The sequence below is a fragment of the Pristiophorus japonicus genome, chromosome 14 (assembly GCF_044704955.1).
Source record: "Pristiophorus japonicus isolate sPriJap1 chromosome 14, sPriJap1.hap1, whole genome shotgun sequence".
Classification (NCBI taxonomy): Eukaryota; Metazoa; Chordata; class Chondrichthyes; family Pristiophoridae; genus Pristiophorus; species Pristiophorus japonicus.
In genome coordinates, this window is record NC_091990.1 from 35,117,504 (window position 1) to 35,139,984 (window position 22,481).

Genomic DNA, 22,481 nt, shown 5'->3' on the forward strand with positions numbered 1-22,481 from the left:
CATTTTTCCACCTCCAAAATTTAAAAATGGAAGATCTATTGGTTTTAATTTGTGGGTTAAAGGGGTCCCAGTGTTTTCATTTTTACATGTGAAAATAAAATTGCTCACAATGAGTTCAGCCACCCTATTTCACTTGTCTACTTGAAGCAGCAAATTTAATTCTGGTTACGCAATTAGAAACTGCCTTTTTAGCCCAATGTAACTTAAACAAGTCTCACATTTTTAGATAGCATTTCTCTGAATTGGAGGAGTACTCTTATAATGCCCTCCTAAAGGCAAGTTTCCAGTCTCCAGATAGCACTCTGGATCTACCAGTCTGCTCAAGCAGTTAGATATGGATGCTGAACTATAGGCCCCAAGTTTCCACATGATTTGCGCCTGATTTTTAGGAGCAACTGGTGGAGAACGGACTATCTTAGAAATCGCAATTCTCCACATTTTTTTTTTTCTGCAGTTCTAGTCAGTTAGAACAGTTTCACTTTGGAACAGAATTTTTTCTTCAAAAGTGGGTGTGTCCGGCCACTGACTCCTGATTTCAAAGTTTCCACAGTGAAAACTTACTCCAAATTAACTTAGAATGGCGCAAGTGAAGATTTTTGTAGAACTGAAAAAAACCTTGTCTACACATTAAAAAATCAGGCGCAGGTTACAAATTAGGCGTCCGGAACGAGGTGGGGGGGGTGGGACGCGGGGGGGCGGGGGGAAGAGAAGTCATTAAATTCTACAATAAATCCTTATTTATACTTATACAAATATTGTACAAATAAATCCAACCTGAATAAACATTTATAAGCAAAGAAAAAATTAAATAAACCATCTTCCTACCTGTGTGAAAGTGCTTCAGCCAGGGAGAATGCTGCAGGAAGCCTCAAGTTGAGGCAGCCGTTCCCGCGGGGGGGGGGGGAGGAGGCAGCCGTTCCCGACGGCGGGGGGAGGGAGTGCGGGCCCGACCGACTGACCGCAGGGGGGGAGGGAGGGAGAGAGGAGAGAGGAGAGAGGAGAGAGGAGAGAGGAGAGAGGAGAGAGGAGAGAGGAGAGAGGAGAGAGGAGAGAGGAGAGAGGAGAGAGGAGAGAGGAGAGAGGAGAGAGGAGAGAGGAGAGAGGAAGCTGTTCCCGACGGCGGGCGTGGGGAAAAGGAGACAGTGAGAAGGCTGCAGGAAGCCTCACTGCTGCAAGAAGCCTCAGTGCTGATCATGGAAGGGCAATGTGCTTTTATTAAAAAATTCAAAAATTAAACAGCTACAAAGAACTACAAAAATGGCCGAGTGCCAATGTTTCCTTCACACTGCACGTGCGCGAACGCTCCAACGCGCACGCGCAGGGTTGCCGGCAGGAAAAAAACTAATTTAAATGGTACCCGCCCCCTCCCATTTACAAAATTGGTGCGAGTGTAGGCTCCGCCCCCCTGGGCGCCGCGCCAAGCAGACATGGAGCTGCAGGGCGTTCCAGAATAGCGCGTTTTTTTTTCCGGCGCGAAAAACGGGCGCACAGCTCGGAGGGGCGCCCGTTTTGTAGCGTGTGGAAACTTGGAGCCATAGTGTTGCTCCTTAGTAGTTATTAGAACCAAACAAGCTGTTTCAGTCGTGGCCCTGTTGTACTCGGGCATACAATTGTTGCAAACTGTAACTCATTTGAAAATAGTTGTAACTTCAGGACTTAGTGCGATTTGCAAATTTTGCTTTTATTCCTGTATGTGTATATATAAAAGTGAAGTGCTTGATTGATTTCAGTTATAAAATACAGGCTTCTTCAGTTCTCATTCATTTCTCATTCTTGCGTTGCCCTCCATGTATCATAGGTTAGATGGGCAATAATAAATAAATTACAGAAGTTACTACATACAAACTCTCATTTTCCAAAGCCCAGTTAAAAACATTCTCCTTTTAAGCCTCCCCGTGGCCATCTTTACTCTCTGCACCAGTTGCTTGTGCAATACTTTCCACAAGTGTAACAAGCTTGTATTTTCTTTATGATCATATGGTTTCAGCCAGTGGATTTTTTATGACAGTTTTGTGGTAGATTTGGAAAATTTGTTTCAATTAAACGCAAAGCCCTAGATTCAAATTTCTGTAGTTGGAAAGTCTGTCTTTTAATTAGTTATGTGTGGTGTCATTGTTCTGTCATGGACCATAAGTTTTCATTCTGTCAGAGCTTCCAGACAATGCTGGACTAGTTTCTGGTTAGTGTCCGAGTCTGAGATTTTGCTGGGTTTATAACAAGAAACACAAGCTAGGTAATCGCTCTTTCGTTGGGCTCACTTTTATATTCCTATAGTGAGACTGAACAAAAGGCATTAAATAATGTGATTTGTATTTTCCTTGGAATTTGTCATTGTCAGTAAATTAGCACTGTTAAATAGAATCCAACCACTGCATAGAAGGTTACATGGGCTCTCAATTCCGTAGGAGTCTCCCAACTAGTAATCTGCCTTGTTTGAATGCACTGGATGAGATAATCTTTCATTATTTTTTTTGTTGTACCAGTTCTTTAACTGCAATGATGCATTAACATATTACCTGCAACTTGATATGTCAGCAACAGAAGAGCATATGTCTGACATCTCTCAATGAACTGGTCCTTGGGATGAGTAACTAATGAAGCATTCCCTCTCTAGTCCAGAAATGAACTTGTGAAAAGTGGTTAAAGAAATGCTGATATGACATCCTTCCTTATAGAAAATGGTCTGTTTCTATAGAACAGTAGGCCAAAAAAGTTTTTTGTTTATATTACATACTAAGCTCAAACATTTTCTGTAATGGCATTAATAGAAGATGACAGGGTTGAGGGACCTCCATTATGAGACTAGAAAAGCTGGGATTGTTCTCCTTGGAGCATAGGAGATTAAGAACATATGAAGCAGGTGTAGGGCATACAGCCCCTTGATACCAATAATATCAAGGCTGATCATCGACCTCAATTCCACTTTCCCACCCTATCTCCATATCCCTTGATTCCCTTAAAAAATCGTAATAGGACTAGGCAGAGTCGATACAGTTTTATGAAAGGGAAATAGTGTTTGACAAAACTAGAGTTTTTTGAGAGTAGTTGAGCGGGAACCAGTGGATGTAGTATATTTGGATTTTTAAAGGCATTCAATAAGGTGTCTCAAGATTAGGGCTCATGGAAATGGGAGTAATATATTAACTTGGATCAAGGATTGGTTAACGGACAGAGAAAACAGTGTAGGAATAAACAGATTATTTTCGGGTTGGCTGTGTGTGTGTGTGAGTAGGCACGAAGGTGGCACATGGAGTATAATGTGGGGAAATGTGAAATTATCCACTTTGGTAGGAAGAATATAAAGCAGAACCTTTTTTTCCCCCCAAAAAAGGTGAGAGACGAGTAAATGTTGGTATGCAGAGAGGGGTTTGGGTGTCCTTGTACACTAATCGCACATTTAACATGCCGGTACAGCAAGCAATTAGGAAGGCAAATGGTATGTTAGCTTTTATTGCAAGAGGTTGGAGTACAAGAGTAAGGAAGTCTTGCTGCAATTATATAGGGCTATGGTGAGACCAAACCTGGAGTACTGTGTGTACAGTTTAGAGATATAAGTAGAACCTTAAAAATGTTACGGCACAGAAGGAGGCCACTCAGCCTATCACATCCGTGCCAGCCAAAAAAGAGCCACCCAGCTCCTGGTCCGCAGCCCCGCAGGTGTCGGCACTTCAAGTGCATTTTTAAATGTGATGTTTCTACCTCTACAACCCTTTCAGGCAGTGAATTCCAGACCCCACCAGTCTCTGGGTGGAAAAGAATTTTCTTCATACAAACATATGAACAATGACGGACAGGTAAAAACCATCTGGTCCATCGAGCCTGTCCCCCACAATTGCAATACCTTGTGTATCATAACTTATACACTCCACCCCACCTGAAACATTTTGATGTGATCTGAGAGGCGCAAAAAAAAAACAGTTTAAGAAGGATATACTTGCCTTTAGAGGGGCTGCAACAAAGGTTCACTAGATTGATTCCTAGGATATGAGTGTTGTCGTATGAGGAAAGATTGATTAGAATGGGCCTTTATTTTCTGGCGAATGAGAGGTGAACTCATTGAAATGTATAAAATTCTTAGAAATCTTATCTTGGGAGGATCCTGAGAGGCTGTTCTTTCCCCTGGCTGGAGTGTATAAACAAGTTTATGGTCTCGGGATAGTGGGGGTGGGGGGCAGTTGGCCATTTAGAACAGAGATGAGGAGAAATTTCTTCACTCCAAGGGTTGTGAATCTTTGGAATTCTCTACCCCAGAGGACTGTTGATGTTCGGTTGTTGAGTATATTCATGACTGATTTCGACTGACATAAATTTTTGGACACTCGGGGAATCTAGGGATATGGAGATTGGGTGGGAAAGTGGAGTTGAGGTAGATCAGCCATTTCTTTTGAATGGTGGAACAGGCTTGAGGGACATATGGCCTCCTACTCCTATTTCTTATGTTCTGATCAACAGTGGGTCCAGAATATCTGTTCTTTGACAGGTAAACCTTGTGGTGTAAATAATATTCCAAATGGTTGTATCGAGTTTTTTTGGTGGGGAATGAGAATGAGGAGGCAGCAGTAGTGCAAGTACTTTATAGGTTCTTGGTTAGAGGCGTGCGTTCCACAAGTCAAGATAGGCTCTCCTATAATGTAGCTAGGACCTAGAGGCTCAGTAAAATAGACTTCCTGTTCAAATACTATGGTACAGGACTCTGGCCACAGCTATGCAATGGTGTGTTAACTGTATCCTGCAATATTGCTTGCTGGTGCAGAAAGCGCTAGCGCCCTAAAGAAGCAAGTTTGTGTTGGTTCCACAAACTAGAACCATCAGCAGTTGAGTCCATTTTATAATGGATGGTAGTTTTGGATATCAGAGTGAGCCACAGTAATTTAAACTTGACCAGTGGTTGTGGTGCTTTTTTCAATACCTTGGATCCTAAGTCTTTTTCTTGTATTGAAAGATGATACTGTTCAAGCTGTCCATAGTAATGTGAAGATTAACCAATGGGATAGAAACATTTGGGGAGAGTAGCTGTTGTTTAAATTAAGTTGTCCATTTCAGAAATGGTGCTTCCCAGTATATAGGTTTTTGCTGGTTTAAAACTTGAATATTGTTTGTACGCATTTTGTAATTGGTAAACTGCATTTGTAGTTCATAAGTCTGCTTTTATTATTGATTATCGTTAACGTTGTTGCTGAATTCTTTGCCAACAGTCTATCAAAAAGATCAGAAGAATAATCCCTCCCACACAGGGAAATGGGACACTGAAACTTCATTACTTAACCTTGCATTGCTTTGCCCCTCTGGTCCAAAGAACTGAAGATGGCCATGTGGGGTTGCAATTATAGCGCACAGATTCTAACTAAAGCCTCTCGGGGACTGCATCCTCTAGGAGGTGGGGGGAGGGGGTTATCCATGGTTGGATTTGGGTGCTTTATCCCATGGTAGGTGGAGGGTAATTTATTTCAAGAATGAGGCCTTTCTATTTAAAAGTGAGTAATCTACCTACGTTACCCAGGATTTGCTGTAAAATTGTTTGGCATATAAAGCCAAATTGGGTTTTAATTTTTAATTTCTAACTCATCAACATCCTTTCAATTTATTCTTCTGTCTAGCAGATCTAAATCCAAATTAGGTTTGTTTAGAGATACTAGGGTTTTATGTTCTAATCAGTTCATTTGCAGGATTAGTATATTCATATAAAAGTGTTTTTAGCAGTTTATATTTAAGATGTAACCTTTCTTGGAAAGGGAATTAAATCAGATCTCAATCCTAGTTAAGTTTAACTAATTTTGTTCCTGTTTTTTTGCACAGATCCTACTTTCTACTGGAAAGCAAATAGAATTTGCTCAAAAACTTGCACCATCTAAGGATTTGGGGAATGGGTATTTTGTTATCGCGTTGATGTTCAGTATAATGCCTGTGGACTTGGTTTCAAGCATAGTTTAAATTTGCTTGCCTGCCTTCATTATGGCACTCCAAAAATGAGTAAGAAAGCAATTTGTGGCCATTCCTGTTGGTCATGTTGAATTGACTTCTACAGATATTTGACTATACCCACAATTCTGGATAATATAAAGACAAAATATCTGAGCCTCTTGATGTGGTTTTCCATTAATACTTTGCAGTTCAGAGTGGGAATAGTGCAAAGAAACAGAAGTAGTAATACTTGTTAAAAAATGTCATTGTTGATTGTCTTTAACAGGTTTCTTATCACCTTCCCAACCCCTGTGCATTTATTTCAGAATAAGACTGTCGCTACCCCAAACCAGGGGGTGTGGGACATGAGAGGCAAACAATTCTATGCTGGCATTGAGATCAAAGTCTGGGCAGTTGCCTGCTTTGCACCACAGAAACAGTGCCGGGAGGAAGTTCTAAAGTAAGTATCCTGTAACTTTTTTTTTTAAACATTTGTTTCTATGTTTGCTGGAGAGAACTAATGTCAAAAATTGAGATGGAGGTATCCTCATGTACCTAGATTTACAGTTTTCTGCATTTTATTTTCCTAGTTTGTAAACAGATTATGCAATTGAAAATATACCTGTGCTCTGTATTCTCCTTTTTATGGCTTACATTATTTCTTTAACTTTGAAGTGAGGTAAATGTTCTGTCTGAATGTTGTCTTTGAAATTCTTGTATTACGTGCCAAATTTTTGAGGGCAAAGGGAATGGCATCCAAATTCAAACTGGTTGAAACCCAACCAACTCAAGTGCTAGGTACAGCTGGGAGTGAATGCTCTTGTTCTATGCAACTTTAACTTGTCTCATTTGAGTATAGATGCAGAGCACCAAATAAATAGCTTTAATTATGCTCCTTGGTTTTTGCTATTTCTCCCTATCTCCAGGAATTTTACTGACCAGCTGCGTAAGATTTCAAAAGATGCTGGAATGCCTATTCAGGGACAGCCATGTTTCTGTAAATATGCACAAGGTGCAGACAGTGTAGAGCCCATGTTTAAGCATTTGAAGATGACTTATGTTGGTCTGCAGTTGATTGTGGTCATCCTGCCTGGGAAAACTCCTGTATATGGTATGTAAGAGATGAGTGTATATTTTTGTTTGGCATTTAACTAACTTTTCTGTGTTTACACTGTAGGTGCACTCTGGATACTAATGGGGACAAAATAAATAAATTTACTTTTTAGCAGCTGCAGTGTAAATGCCAAAACAGTCCACCAGTTCACAATATTCAACTTTCTGAATCTTTGGGTTCTGCTAAATGCCAAACTAGCAACATTTTAGTCTTGGTATTAGTAATTTGTGGGAAATGTTTTAAGGTTCCCTAACTTTTAATTATGGCACAGGTGATGGAGCGTGAGCTCAGATCTGCAAATTCTCCATGTCATGAGTTTCCTATCTTAGTTGGACAATTTTGGAAGAAATGGATAGCAAAGGGAAACCTTCCTCACAAAGGATGATGCACTTCAGGTGCCACATGCATGCCTTTTAAAAGCCAGTTAAAGCAGTTTTGGCAATAGTCTGGTGCTAGGTTGTTGGCCCATCCTTTTGTGCAAGCTATGATGGGAGTGGGTGCTAAAAGTAGTAGAAATTTCAACGGTAATGTAACATCATGATTTTGTAACTTGAAATGCATAATTTGGTATGTGTATTTGGTTACAGAATTGACTTAGCCCAGTAAAAGATTAAAATAACTATTTCTCATGATAGACCATTGCTTCATAGAGGGGGATGCTAATCTTTCTAAAAATATTTCTCTGCTTGATCATTCCATGAACCTGAGTGGAAGATGGTTGCATTCTGACAAAAACTTGGTGAAATGAAAAGCTATAAATCTGCTGCTTGCTTTGTGATATTCATTGAATGTTCTACTGTGAAAATTCCTAGCAAAAATAGATTCATCTGAAGAGCTGTTTAAAATGCTGCAGAATAAAAAATAAATAATTTGGGTGATGTCTTTGAATCTAATTAAATTTCAGAAATATTCATATCATCTAGAAGCAAAATTCCACTCTACCTTTCCTATTCCAAGTTGTCCATATAGAAGAGTTTTATTTAAACTTGCATTTCTGCCTTCTAGCTGAAGTGAAACGTGTGGGTGACACGCTACTGGGAATGGCCACACAATGTGTTCAGGTGAAGAATGTAGTCAAAACATCCCCACAGACATTATCAAATCTCTGCTTAAAGATTAATGCAAAACTTGGTGGAATCAATAACGTCCTTGTACCTCATCAACGGTGAGTTCTGTCTGCAATAAATTCTATTTGACATTTTAGCATTTGTGTAATCAGTGTCAAATGCTTTATTATGAGAGATCCTATATTTACATTACACTATTAGTGGTAAAACTGATAATGCATGGCTATTCTGATTTTCCTTAGGCCTTTGACCCCTTCGTATTGGCTACCATGCTGAAAAATATCACTTCTTACTAATGCCAACAATGTTGTACAGGTTATTAACACTGCAATAATACATTAATGCTAACATTAAAACCTAAACCAAAGATAGTTACAGCTTCAGTATTGGATGCTATTTTCAGGCTGATCATCCTGCTTACTGCTTTCCTATGATATCTGCATCATCATTGCATCTTAATCACACTGTGAACATGTTGTCCTGATTTAATGACTCCATTCAATTATGGTAAGGAAGGTACTTGTATTTAATAATCTGCGTAAGGATTCACTTAAACTACAATTGTTTACCCTGATTAATCAGTTAATTATTACAATGTTGAACCCTCATGTTGCGCTTTAAACACATGGAGATTTTTGTTGTACGTAGGCCATCCGTGTTCCAGCAGCCTGTCATCTTCTTGGGAGCTGATGTCACACACCCACCAGCTGGAGATGGCAAGAAACCCTCCATTGCTGCTGTAAGTTATTAAATTTTGCATTAGAAAATAATTCCTGGCAATGCTGAAAATAGTTGATTAACCTGAAAAATATGTTTGGTGCTCTTCTGAATGCAAGTATGACAACTGAAGTTAACAACTGGGTAATGATACAAGCACTGAATTTGAATTTAATGCCCCAGGGCAGAGGAGAAAAATCAGCCAGAGCATTATCTGGTTGAAATAAAGCTTGGTTGTGATGCTCCCTACAGTCAAATTGGTTGCCGACAATAACTCTCTAGGCTCCTGTGAAGAATGGCCACACAGGTGCTGCTGCTACCAGTGGCCAATGCCCATAGAATCAACATGACAGTAGGCAAGGTGAATTAACAGTAGAAAAACAGCAGGAAATTACATTTTGTGGCTCAAGTTCATGCCACATTTTGGGCAGGTTTTCAAACTGGATAAATGGGTAGCAGTTATATTTCAAATGTTCAAGTATAACTCTACCTAACATATTTAAAAAGTCCCTCCCTCCACAGTTGCCTCTGAAACTGTGGTATTTGTTTAACTCATTTATACCCATTTTTAAAAAACTACTAGTCAAAATATAAATATTAAGATTTTAGTTTGTTTTCTAGGTGGTTGGTAGTATGGACGGACATCCCAGCCGATACTGTGCAACAGTGCGCGTGCAGACGTCGAGACAAGAAACTTCTCAGGAACTCCTGTTCAGTCAAGAGGTGATCCAGGATCTCTCCAACATGGTGCGTGAGCTCCTAATTCAGTTTTACAAATCTACCCGCTTCAAGCCAACACGCATTATCTACTACAGGGGTGGAGTTTCTGAAGGACAAATGAAACAGGTTTGTGTGTGTGGTTGTTGAGGTGCTTTCTGCATCCCTCGTTGCTGTTACATTTCTGAAACTTGACATTGTACTTGATCTTTACATTGAGCAAGTAGTCTGATATGATAACAAGCTTTGCATGCTGTTGGTTACTATTGGGGATGAATGTGATCCTCTTATTTTCCATCACTAATCCAGCTAATGACCCAGCTGAAATGGACAGTTCCCTCTGGAATTACGCACGTTCAGTTGTCCACTCCAGAGTGACTGACCTTAGCCATGCTCTGTTGAGAGGCACTGAGTAAGTGGCAGCCATCTCCCACAATAAATGAGAGCAGTCACATCTGCACTATCTCCCCGTGGATGATCGAAAAGTTGTATTGAAGGCTTAGAAGCGGTCACTTAGCCATTCTTTTTTTTTTAAAAGGCTAACTTAGAAGAGTGCCTACTCTCAAACAAGTATTTGTGGCCATTTTATGGAGTGGGGGGAATAAATGACTTACTGAAAAATGAAATACAAGGAAATGATATTCAAAGGAACTGCAAATGTTCCTGCAACTTCAGTCCTTGTGATTTTTTTTTTGTTCAAACCTGCATACAGGTTGCCTGGCCTGAGCTTATTGCCATTCGGAAAGCCTGCATTAGCCTGGAGGAGGACTACAGACCTGGCATAACATACCTCGTCGTTCAGAAACGACACCATACGCGACTCTTCTGTGCTGATAGAAGTGAAAGGGTAGGTGTCCTAGAATGCAAATGTGCTGCTATACAAAACAATTATTCCTCTGTGGGTTAATGAAGTTATGCAATTAAGCCATACAGTGCAGGAATGTCCAACATATCATCTCTTGCTCATGATTTCACAACCCAGGGTCACTGTCCCGTAGTCCCTTCTGCAAATTCTGCGTGTGTGATGCCAGGATAGTGCTCAACAATGATTCTTCCAATAGCTTGCCAATTTTCTTTACCCTTACTTGTGTTCATATGCGACAAACAATCAATTGGGCAGATCTGGTCTTCCAGATATCCCAGCGTAAATGATTGCCTTCAGGAGAGAAAATTGATAAACTGGAAACAAACCGCACTGGTTTTAAGTTTCCATAAGAATTCTCAGTACCTCCTTTGTTGGTCTGTTGCGATTTTATGATTGTTTATTGGGTGTGATCTTTATGGAATGCTTTTTTTAAATGGGCTTTTTAAAAGGTGGGACATTGGGCCCAAGTTTTGGGTGGGGTTGCTCCGATTTTTTTTTTGGAGCAGCTAGCTTAGTTTGGAGTATCTTAGAAATCGCATTTCTCGGCATTTAGTTTGCTCCAGTTCTAGCGAGTTAGTTTTGTTTAGTTTTAGTTTTTTTTTCAAAAGGGGGCGTTACCAACCACTTGCGCCTGTTTTGCAAGTTTAGGCACTGAAAAGTTACTCCAAACTAACTTAGAACGGAGTAAGTGTCGACTTTTTTACACTCAAAAACCTTGCGTACACTTTAGAATTAGGCGCAAGTAGCCAGAGATAGGGGATGGGGGGGGAGGGAAGTTAGGAAATTTTCCAAAGCACTAAACACTTCACTTTTAAAAATAAAGAACCATCAATAATAAATGATAAATCAATAAATAAAAAATAAAAAGTTCCTACCTTACCTGTTCAGGAGCCCGGTCAGGGCTAGGGGCTGCAAGCTGGAAATCGGCACTCTGCCTGCTTAAGGAGCCCATCAGCCAGGGCTAGGGGTTACAGGCTGGAAATCGGCACTGCCCGCTCCAGGAGCCCATTCGGCCAGGGCTCGGGTCGGCGTGTTTCGGGCCCCTCCCAAACAGCCAGCAGCACACGCATACAGAATCTGAGGACCAGGAGCTACTGCACACGTGCGCCTCTGCGCATGTGTGCAGCTGCCGCACTCTTTTTAGCCCAGGGCTATAGCGCCCCCCCCCCCCCCACCTGCTGTTGCGCTGTGTCGCGCTGACTGTTGAACAGGCCTGTTGCACTCGGAGAATCGCGAGGTGAGTTTTTGGCGCGCTTTTCGTTACACAAAATAGGCGGGCCTCTCGGAGGTGCGCCGTTCTAGCAGATATCAGAAACTTGGGCCCATTAAGTGTGTTTTACTCGCAGTCCAGTGCTATTAAGACTTTCATTTGCCTGAGCACCATCGGGCTATGAGGGCTGCTGATGTGTATATTGAGCAGCAGTACTTCCAGTCTTGAATGTGTCTTTTTTCCATCGGAAATTAAAATGTTCATATGTCGCTCTTAATCTATGATTTTTTTAAATGCCAAGATAATTTATAAAGTTGGTAGCCACCCAGTTACAACCTTTCAGTCCCATTGTAGGTACCACTAACAATGCTATGATGCTTAATTAAGTAGTAGTACTGTAGCATATACAGGTGTGTAAATAAAAGCCCATGTAAATACTATACAAGCTAAACTATTCCAGCAATATGTAATTATGGGGAGGAGAAAATAATGATTTTGAAGGCTATAGGGATAAGTGACTGTAGGTGATTAAATACAGAATATGATTGTAGTCGAATGCTATGGATGCTTAAAAATAGTTTGTCCTGCTGGTTTTCACTTGCTTACTTGCCTGCTATAAAAAGAACTAAGCAAAGCTGCCACATGGATGACTTAGGCCAGTAGCTGAGGAAGGCTGAGGTTTGGATCTTTAAGGTGAATTGCAGTGTCTCATTGTGCTGACCTCCCCTTGAATAAGACCTCCGCTAGCCCTTCTTGGCATTCTCCTTCAAGCGTCCTTTAAGGCATCCATCACTGCCTCTTTACAAACAGCAATCCCAACTGCCCTATCCTCCTCTTGCCAGCTTTCCCACCCAACACCCATTGAAGGGTAACCTTCTCTTCCGGGGATCAATTATTGCCCCACTCTGCTTTTCTCCAGAATGTCCGTTCACATGTAAACAAGGCCCTTGTCATCTATGATATTGTGGATGATTGCATTAACATCCTGGCTTTGACTAACACTGATCATAGGTGGTGAAACCTTCCACTTACTGAAACTTCCCCATCAGGCTATGTTTCCCACCACCTGCCCCATCCAAACTGCCATGGTAGTGTCCTTTATCACCAAGTCACAGCTTGGCCTCTCTTCTTCCAACATCCATTAACCTATATCATTATTTTTTTGTACCCATCAGTTAGCTGTTGGTGATTTGTGTACTTGGACACCCAAATCTCTTGTCATCCACAGTTCCTAATTTCGTCATTTAGAAATTTCTGTGACGTCTTCTTGGATTCAAAGTGGGTGATTCTGGCCTCTTTATCCCTGCCATTTTCTCCATCACCCTCTCAGCTTTAAGACCTTCCTTAAAATTCACTAACCAAGCTTTCGGTCACCCCTACTAATATCTCTTCCATTGACTTGGTATTCATTTTCTCCATACACTTTTTCTGAAATGCCTTGAGATTTTTTTTTACATTAAAAGTGCTATATAGACTCAAGTTGTTGTCCTTTTGGGACTATGAATTTCAGACAATACATTTCCAATCAGTCGTGGTTGAAATGAAGATTAACAGTGTTTATCCTGCAAGTCAGGTGAGGGAGAAATTTTAGTGTACATGGTAGCTATAGTTGCCTCTGTTCATCTGCATCAATGAGATTAGTCATTCTGTTCTGATGGGCTAGCTTGCCCAATTGTATTTGTGTACTTTGTGTTATTTTATGTTTTTAAGCACTGGGTATTATCTTTGAATATTAAACAAATGAGCTTCTTTGCAAGGTAGGTTTTACTAGTAGATGTTAGCAATTTGTATGTAAATCTTGTAAAAATCAATGCTGGTTTTTTCCTACTGACTACTGTAGAACACAGTAATAACATAAGAAATAGGAGCAGGAGTAGGCCATACGTCCCCTCGAGCCTGCTCCGCCATTTAATACGATCATGGCTGATCTGATCATGGACTCGGGTCCACTTCCCTGCCTGCTCCCCATAACCCCTTGTTCCCTTATCGGTTAAGAAACTGTCTATCTCAGTCTTAAATTTATTCAATGACCCAGCTTCCACAGCTCTCTGAGGCAGAAAATTCCACAGATTTACAACCCTCTGAGAAAACTCATTCCTCCTCATCTCAGTTTTAAATGGGCGATCTCTTATTCTAAGATTATGCTCCCCGATCAGTGAAAACATCTGCTCTGCATCCACCTTGTCAAGTCCCCTCATAATCTTACAAGTTTTGATAAGATCACCTTTCATTCTTCTGAATTCTAATGAGTATAGGCCCTACTCAATCTTTTCTCATAAGTCAACTCCCTCCTCTCTGGAATCAACCTAGTGAACCTTCTCTGAACTGCCTCAAAAGCAAGCATATCCTTTCTTAAATATGGAAACCAAAACTGCAGTATTCCAGGTGTGGCCTCACCAATACCTTTTATAACTGTAGCAAGACTTCCCTGCTTTTATACTCTATCCCCTTTGCAATAAAGGCCAAGATTCCATTGGCCTTCCTGATCACTTACTGTACTTGCAAACTAACCTTTTGTGTTTCATGCACAAGTACCCCCAGGTCCTGCTGAACTGCAGCACTTTGCAATTTTACAAATAAATTGTAAAAGTATCTGTGGTCTCGCACTCAACTGAGTCAGAAGATTGTGGATTCAAGTCCCACTCCAGAGACTTCAGTGTGTAATCGAGACTGACACTTCAGTGCAGTATTGAGTGCATGCTGTACTGTCTGTTTGGGATGAGACATTAAACCGAGGTCCCCGCTGCCCTTTCAAGTGGATGTAAAAGATATCATGGGAATTTTTGAAGAACAGCAAGGGACTGCTCTCTGGTGCTCCCACTTTTTAAAAAAGGAGGGAGAGAGAAAACTGAATTATAAACCGGTCAGTCTGACATCAGTAGTGGGTAAAATGATGGAATCAATTATTAAGGATATCATAGCAGCGTATTTGGAAAGAGGTGACATGATAGGTCCAAGTCAGCATAGATTTGTGAAAGGGAAATCATGCTTGACAAATCTTCTGGAATTTTTTGAGGATGTTTCCAGTAAAGTGGACAAGGGAGAACCAGTTGATGTGGTGTATTTGGACTTTCAGAAGGCTTTCGACAAGGTCCCACACAAGAGATTAATGTGCAAAGTTAAAGCACATGGGATTGGGGGTAGTGTGCTGACGTGGATTGAGAACTGGTTGGCAGACAGGAAGCAAAGAGTAGGAGTAAATGGGTACTTTTCAGAATGGCAGGCAGTGACTAGTGGGATACCGCGAGGTTCTGTGCTGGGGCCCCAGCTGTTTACATTGTACATTAATGATTTAGACGAGGGGATTAAATGTAGTATCTCCAAATTTGCGGATGACACTAAGTTGGGTGGCAGTGTGAGCTGCGAGGAGGATGCTATGAGGCTGCAGAGTGACTTGGATAGGTTAGGTGAATGGGCAAATGCATGGCAGATGAAGTATAATGTGGATAAATGTGAGGTTATCCACTTTGGTGGTAAAAACAGAGAGACAGACTATTATCTGAATGGTGACAGATTAGGAAAAGGGAAGGTGCAACGAGACCTGGGTGTCATGGTACATCAGTCATTGAAGGTTGGCATGCAGGTACAGCAGGTGGTTAAGAAAGCAAATGGCATGTTGGCCTTCATAGCGAGGGGATTTGAGTACAGGGGCAGGGAGGTGTTACTACAGTTGTAAAGGGCCTTGGTGAGGCCACACCTGGAGTATTGTGGAGAGTTTTGGTCCCCTAACTTGAGGAAGGACATTCTTGCTATTGAGGGAGTGCAGCAAAGGTTCACCAGACTGATTCCCGGGATGGCGGGATTGACATATCAAGAAAGACTAGATCAACTGGGCTTGTATTCACTGGAGTTCAGAAGAATGAGATGGGATCTCGTAGAAATGTTTAAAATTCTGATAGGTTAGATGCAGGAAGAATGTTCCCAATGTTGGGAAAGTCCAGAACCAGGGGTCACAGTCTAAGGATAAGGGGTAAGCCATTTAGGACCGAGATGAGGAGAAACTTCTTCACCCAGAGAGTTGTGAAGCTGTGGAATTCTCTACCACAGAAAGTTGTTGAGGCCAATTCACTAAATATATTCAAAAAGGAGTTAGATGAAGTCCTTGCTACTAGGGGGATCAAGGGGTATGGTGAGAAAGCAAGAATGAGGTACTGAAGTTGCATGTTCAGCCATGAACTCATTGAATGGCAGTGCAGGCTCAAATGGCCGAATGGCCTACTCCTGCACCTATTTTCTATGTTTCTATGTTATCCCTCAACCAACATCACTAAAACAGATTATTTGGACCTCGCTGTGTGCAAATTGGCTGTCGTGTTTTCTTACATTGCAACAGTGACTAAACTTCAAAAGTACTTATTTGGCTGTGAAGTGCTTTGGGATGTCCTGAGGTTGTGAAAGACACTATACAAATTCAAGTTATTTTATTTCTTTCAATAATCCTTTTTCTGTCGTCATTTGTTTATAGCTTAGTTTTTCCATACCCTTTTTATAATTCAGGTTATAATTCAATTGACAGGTGGGTAAAAGTGGCAATGTTCCGGCTGGCACAACTGTTGACAGCACCATCACTCATCCCTCGGAGTTTGATTTCTACCTTTGTAGTCATGCAGGAATTCAGGTACAGTAAATTCTGCCGTCTCCTTTTGATTTTTAAACCTGTTTTTTTTTTAAAAATGTTTTAAATTACCACAAGTTTTTACACGTGATTAAGTGGACACCGATGGCTACACAGGCTCATTCTTTTTCAAATGAAATGAGTGAATATTCATTGCCACAAGTATTTCATTTTCAAACTGAGTGAGAATGCCAGGCTATTCTTCTGTCCTCATAGCCACAAACCTTGAATCTAATTTTGTTTTCCTCAGGGTACCAGCCGTCCTTCGCACTACCATGTCTTGTGGGATGACAACTGCTTCTCAGCCGATGAACTTCAGCTTTTGACCTACCAGCTGTGTCACACTTACGTGCGCTGCACGCGTTCTGTCTCAATCCCTGCACCAGCATATTACGCCAGGCTGGTTGCATTCAGAGCAAGATACCACCTCGTAGACAAAGATCATGATAGGTAAAATGCGTGAGCTGTCTGTATAAATTGGTATGTTTGCTGAGAAAAATGGAATCCCTCCACTTGGGATGTAATTTCACTTTGTAGATTAGTCCTGTTCCTAAAACACTGTTGTGTTTTTTTTTTTTGCCATCCGTGTGTACAAAGTTAAGTTGGCAACTTGGGTAATAACGGCAGCAGTTCAATTCTTGTCCCCTTTTCCCGTCCCCAGTCTGAGTTCACAATTTCAGTTACAGGGAAGTTTTGTAGAGAGGACCAGGCCTGTGCCAGAAAAGGATAATCAAATTTGCCCTCTTCACTGAGATGGAGTTGTGCGTCTCCTGTTAGCTTGCTGAGGGTGTCATAGATTTTCCTGTATGAAAGAGAAAACCTGGGCAGGAAGGATGGAAAGAATATTGTGCTGTTAAGCAGTTGCCACCTAAATAATTTACTGCAGTTTCTATTGGAGCTGTTCCTTTTATTTTGGGTTCAATGGGGTGTTTGTGCCACCAGTTCCTGAAGCGCAGGTCTTCTTCAGTCAAAGTTGAAAAATTTATTTTTCTGGTCATCGGATCTGGCAATTTTCTTTATGCGTTGCTGCCAAGTGAGTGAAACTTGTATTTTAAAAACCAGTGACACACCACTGACACTAATATAAACGATGTAACTATTTGTACTGCACTTTTTTGACACCGGCGACAAGCCCCGTCCCGTCCCGTCACGCTCCGCGCCCCCACCCCCCCTGCCCGAATCATTCCATGCACGTGGTGCCGAGAAGCAGGGCCTGAGGCTTTGACTTGAGAGCAGCTGACGTGGGGAGGCCTGAGAGCGGCCGTCCTGGGCCCGATGATGATTTGGGGGGGGAGGGTGGTGAAGAGAGAGAGAGAGAGCGAGCACCTGGAGGGGAGAGCAGGAACTCTGGGAAGACTATCAAGTTCTTCCAACCTCCTACAAGGGACATCGTTGGAATGGATGATATCCAGAAGTCACGACACTGTCATGATTCACTTCATACCCAATGAACCTGTTAACAATCCGTACACAATGCCCCATCCATGGTGGGGAAGGGGGGAAGGATGCACTTGCACTGGGGTAAGGCACTTCAGCTGGGGGAGGGGTGCAGTTGGTCTGGGTAAGGCACTTTGGCTGGCTCTTGCTGTCTTCTGGGGAGCTCTGTCCTCTTGCTTCAGGAAGTCAAAGTGGATCGACTTACAAGTTGCAAAGTCAGTGGGATCTTGGAATGGGCGGTTCCAGTTACATACTCCTGTGAAACTTCAGGATGTGACTGGTCCTCTTTGGTTCTGATTTATCCTCCAAGAGTGGAGCATGTTGACCATTTTTGCAATACAAATAAGCACATCCAATATAAAAGGGCCTTAAGAAATCAAACCCTTCATGATTTCAAATCATTGACTTCTTTACTTAGATTTTTTTTTAACTTTTGAGTTTTGCTGTGGAATGATGGGCATTTGCCTTTTCCCCATCCAGCATATTCTCCATTTTGGCTATATCTTTGGCTTGAAATAAGCTGAGGTTGGCCAGTTCCCACCAATAGGAAAAGTCTGCAAATACACACTTCTACTAAGCATCCAGCTCAGAAATAATACCAGCAGAGACAGCAGCTGGTGACGGGGACACTTGTTCTCCCCCCTCTCCCCCTCCCATCAATGGACTAAATGTTGTAGAGATGGGAGAGACAAATGAATTACAAGATGTTATGAAAATTTATGGTTGCTGAAAGGACTATAATGGCTAGATTGTGACCATTTTATTTCAAAAATGTAAATGTTTTTGTTTTTAATCTTTGGCCCACGTGAATTTTAGCAGCAGACCTAAAACAATAGTTCATACACGTGAAAGTGAAAAACAGTCCACATGTCTGAAATGGCATTCTTTTCCTTGTGCATATCTCACTGGCACAAAATAGAACAGGATTCACAGAACTCCCCTGAGATTGTTGGACATGCTATGGTAATTGTAGGAAAGAGGAACCACATTATTCCTTATTAGTTTCTGTGTTTGAGTTGAGGGCCTTTTCAGTCAAACCAGCTCTAATTTTGGGTAAATCTTCTTGAAGTACTGAAGCTGTAACTGCTAGGAGTTAACTACAAGAGCCACGATTAAACACAGCATGCGTTGTGTTCATTTTATGTTCTTTTTGCTCTGAAGTATTTGATGGAAAGGTAAGTATTCGGATGCCTGTACTGACTGAGTCTTTTGGATTGGCAATAGAACAATGTTGTAGTTGTACAGTAGAATTGAGAAACACTTGTAGAGGAGGGAAGTGTTGAAAGTTTTCTGGTATCTCTGCATATAGCTATAAACTGACCAGCTGTGTTTTAGTGAAGCTCACCAAAATTTGTGGTGATAAGCAAGAGAAATCAGTGGGTCAGTTTTGGGGGAAACAATAGATTCCTTGGATGTACTGCACAAAGCAATCCCTGTACCTAACACTGTTAGAGCACTTTTATAAATAAGCTGGAAGGAACTTTTTTTTTAAAAATGACTACACGTTAAAAGTTAAATGTTTCACAAATTGAAGTGCTTTATTTTTTTTAATGGAGAATTTTAATGCATTGCCCAAACATGTACGTGTTGTATATACATATACCAGATCCTACATTCTAAGACTTTTTGTTGCAGCATATATTTAAAGTGTTACTTTCTGATCTTTACAGTGCTGAAGGAAGCCACATCTCTGGACAGAGCAATGGACGGGACCCACTGGCACTTGCCAAGGCTGTACAGGTCCACCACGATACCCAGCATACAATGTATTTTGCATAAGACCTGCTGAAGTTTCCAGCAATTTCCAGCATACTGTGCTGTTCTGAAACGTCCTGACTTAGTGCTAAAAAAAATTTTTTTACAAACTCATGAGGGCCAAGCCGGTTTCAGACCACAGTCTACCAGCGAATAGGATGCAACGCACTGAATGACTCATTAACTCATTAGGATTCAAATGCACAGAGAGAAATGAGCCATTGTTCTTCAAAGTCTATCAGAAGCACTATATAAGGACAATAATGGTGGGGGTTTTTTCCCACCATACTGATTTTATATTTTTTACCTCAAGGCACCAAGGCCGGACATCCTAGGGAAAAGTTGCATGAATGACTTTGATTGTTACTACATTCAGTAGCAAGTTTTGATATTGTGTGTTTTCTTTCTCTGTTTATACGAGGTAACACTGTTGTAAAACTCCCATCTATTTTTAATCTTTTACAAACAGACTGTGTGTATGCGTGTGTGAGAAATGAGCATTAGGGATACTTTATAGCTAGGTTCCAGTGTGTTAATTGTGCAAAAGTTTCAAAGGAAACCCTTGAAATTATACAGCTATAAAGGGACAAGTGTTTCCAAACTATACAAGTACAGACAAAGCCCATTATTATGCACTCAAATAATTGCAAAGTAGTTCTTAATAATGGTTCATCTTTGCAAAGTTTGAGCTCCTCTTGTGACTTTGCAGCTTCAGAGAGATTGAGGTTTCTTGAAAATGGTTGAGGTTTGTGGTAGAATTTAAAGGGAGGTTTGACTGTAAATAAGTTCAACATTTAGCATAAAGTAAACTATTTTAGAGAACTATGTTTCCAGAATGTTTTGCTATGAACATTTACAAATATCCTGTGATCTAAGATGCCTAACTGCAGGTTTGTTCACCCTGATAGTGGGTGCCCTACATCTTATACTGTCTTAATCTGTTTGGTGATCTGACAGTTCTGTTCCATTTTTTTTTTGAAGGCCAGCTGGACTGTCCGTCCCCAGTTAGTTCACCCATCTGTGCTACCCCAACCATGTGTGTTTCTAACAATTGGCTATTTTAAGACATGAGCAGGTATATGGCAGGTCAAAGATTAGAGACTTTATACATTCTAGATTATCAATACAAGTCATCAGTTAACTTTGGTGACATGTTTTTGCCATGACAATCCTGATTGATGGTATGGCAAACTACCCCAGCTGCCATTGATAAATTCCATTCCTCGAACTAAAGTGAATTTCATTTTTTTTTATAAATAGGGATTTTGCACTAAAAGTTTTAATCTGTGATTTTTACCTTGAACCTTAATCATAGTTGAGTGCAGTAGAATTCTGTCATATGCAGTAGATGGATACAATTCCTCATAAATTAGACTTGCATATAACAGGAGTAAAACTGCTATTTAGCAAAAGTTACTCAATAGAACTACATATGCTATATGTGGAATGTACTGTACTTGCATATTTTGAAAAAAGCATTCTTGAACTTTTTATGCAGAATTTTTAATTGTAATTGTCAGGGCTTATTTTTTGTTCAATGTCTGAAGCTTCTAAGTACCAATATTTTGCTGCATTCAGTTTCAAGTACAGTAACCTTCAGGTGCCTGCTTGATAGGAAACTGGTAAGTTGCAGAAACTGTTATGGTGCTTGAAAAATACTTGACTGTATTTACATTGGGGCTTTTGCCAGCTGGACTGTCCATGATCACTTTATAGTTTGGGCAAGAAAGCAACAATTTACTGTACTGGGAAGGAGCCGAAACTGTGGATATAATGCTACAGTACAAATTTGATCCTTGTATATGAGACGTCTCAATTCATAATCGGGCCGAAATAGTTTGTTTTATTTAAAGTTATGCATACTTTGTTTCTTTTCGTGTTTGAAGCTTTCTTGTGCAATATATGTTCAAAACCTTCAACTGTAATGTAGGACAGGCAAACTGTATAGGACAGAATTTTGCTGGCCAGATTATGTGGGTGATGAAACACAGTCTTTTATATACCCTAGTATAATTCTGAAGAATCTCGGCAAAGGAAAGTGATCTTAATGTGGTTCCGTATCCTGATTCTAGAATACAATTTTCCATGTGTAGTGACCTTTTTTAAAACCGGGTAGCAGTTTGTGCCATCTTCCAGCTGAGCAAGCAAAACTTGTTATTTTCCTCGACTAGCCAGTAAGCGAATCAAAGAAACCCAAAGCAAAATGCTCTTTCAGAGTTAACTGAGAATGTTGAATATTTAAGACTGTTTCAGGAGTCACAGCTTCAGATTGCTTTCATTCTGCCAATCTTCCCCTCCCCTCAACAATTATTTTGTGCATTTCCACCCATACAAAATTTCTGTCCAAAAGTCAATTTTCTACTTATTGCATTTTGACATTCCATAGATGAAGCTACTGTTAAAGTTATTTTTTAAATTTCCCATCAGACTACCTCTAGTGTAATTGTTGGCTACTTTCAAACAAATGGCTATGTATGCCTTTTTCAAGCTTTGGGCTGTTTTACAGATGAATGTTTGAGGCGAACGGCCAAGATTGTTCACATATGGGAATACCCTTTCTTTCTTCTTCCCCCCCCCCCCCCCCCCCCCCAATTTGGTGACTGTCCTGTGTTTCATTACCATACATGCCTGGTATTGCTTTTAACCTTTATCTTGGCATTTGCAAATTGGCACGGGTAGTTTTTTTTTCAAAGCTAGGTCTTTGTGGTGGCAGTTAAATCAAACTGCTAACATTGAAGATCTTTTTTAAAAGCTATAAAACAGGTAGCTAATTTGTCCATGGTCAGCTTTACATTTATAATTCACACTTTCCGGTATGTGATGCTGCTGTATATTTAAAAAAAAACACGGGATTACCATGGCAGTAAATGGATCAGTAAAGAGACCAATATTTTGGGTTTTTTGATCTAGCATCACTTCTTTATTGATTTTTTAAAAAATGCGCCTTTTTATGAATTGTGGTGTGTTTTTTTTTACTTACCTGGGCTTCAACAATGATATCTGCAACAAGTAGTTTTCAGAACTCCTACATTTTTAAAGGTAAATAACTATCAGATGAAATAAGACTTCTGTCTGCAAGTACC

General features: G+C 40.7%; 1 protein-coding gene across 3 annotated transcripts in view; it reads left to right on the plus strand.

The window, feature by feature from the left end:
* ago4 (argonaute RISC component 4) overlaps nucleotides 1–21,964 on the plus strand; it is a 65,363-nt gene extending 43,399 nt beyond the window's left edge. For all 3 annotated transcript variants that reach the window (XM_070899116.1, XM_070899118.1, XM_070899117.1), the window contains exons 11-19: nucleotides 6,228–6,361; nucleotides 6,828–7,012; nucleotides 8,021–8,180; nucleotides 8,731–8,821; nucleotides 9,421–9,645; nucleotides 10,229–10,363; nucleotides 16,108–16,209; nucleotides 16,457–16,656; nucleotides 19,314–21,964. In XM_070899116.1, the coding sequence (XP_070755217.1) occupies nucleotides 6,228–6,361; nucleotides 6,828–7,012; nucleotides 8,021–8,180; nucleotides 8,731–8,821; nucleotides 9,421–9,645; nucleotides 10,229–10,363; nucleotides 16,108–16,209; nucleotides 16,457–16,656; nucleotides 19,314–19,422 (1,341 nt within the window). In that variant the 3' untranslated portion in view covers nucleotides 19,423–21,964. The remainder of the gene's footprint in view (nucleotides 1–6,227; nucleotides 6,362–6,827; nucleotides 7,013–8,020; nucleotides 8,181–8,730; nucleotides 8,822–9,420; nucleotides 9,646–10,228; nucleotides 10,364–16,107; nucleotides 16,210–16,456; nucleotides 16,657–19,313) is intronic.
* The last annotated feature ends 517 nt before the right edge of the window (nucleotides 21,965–22,481 follow it).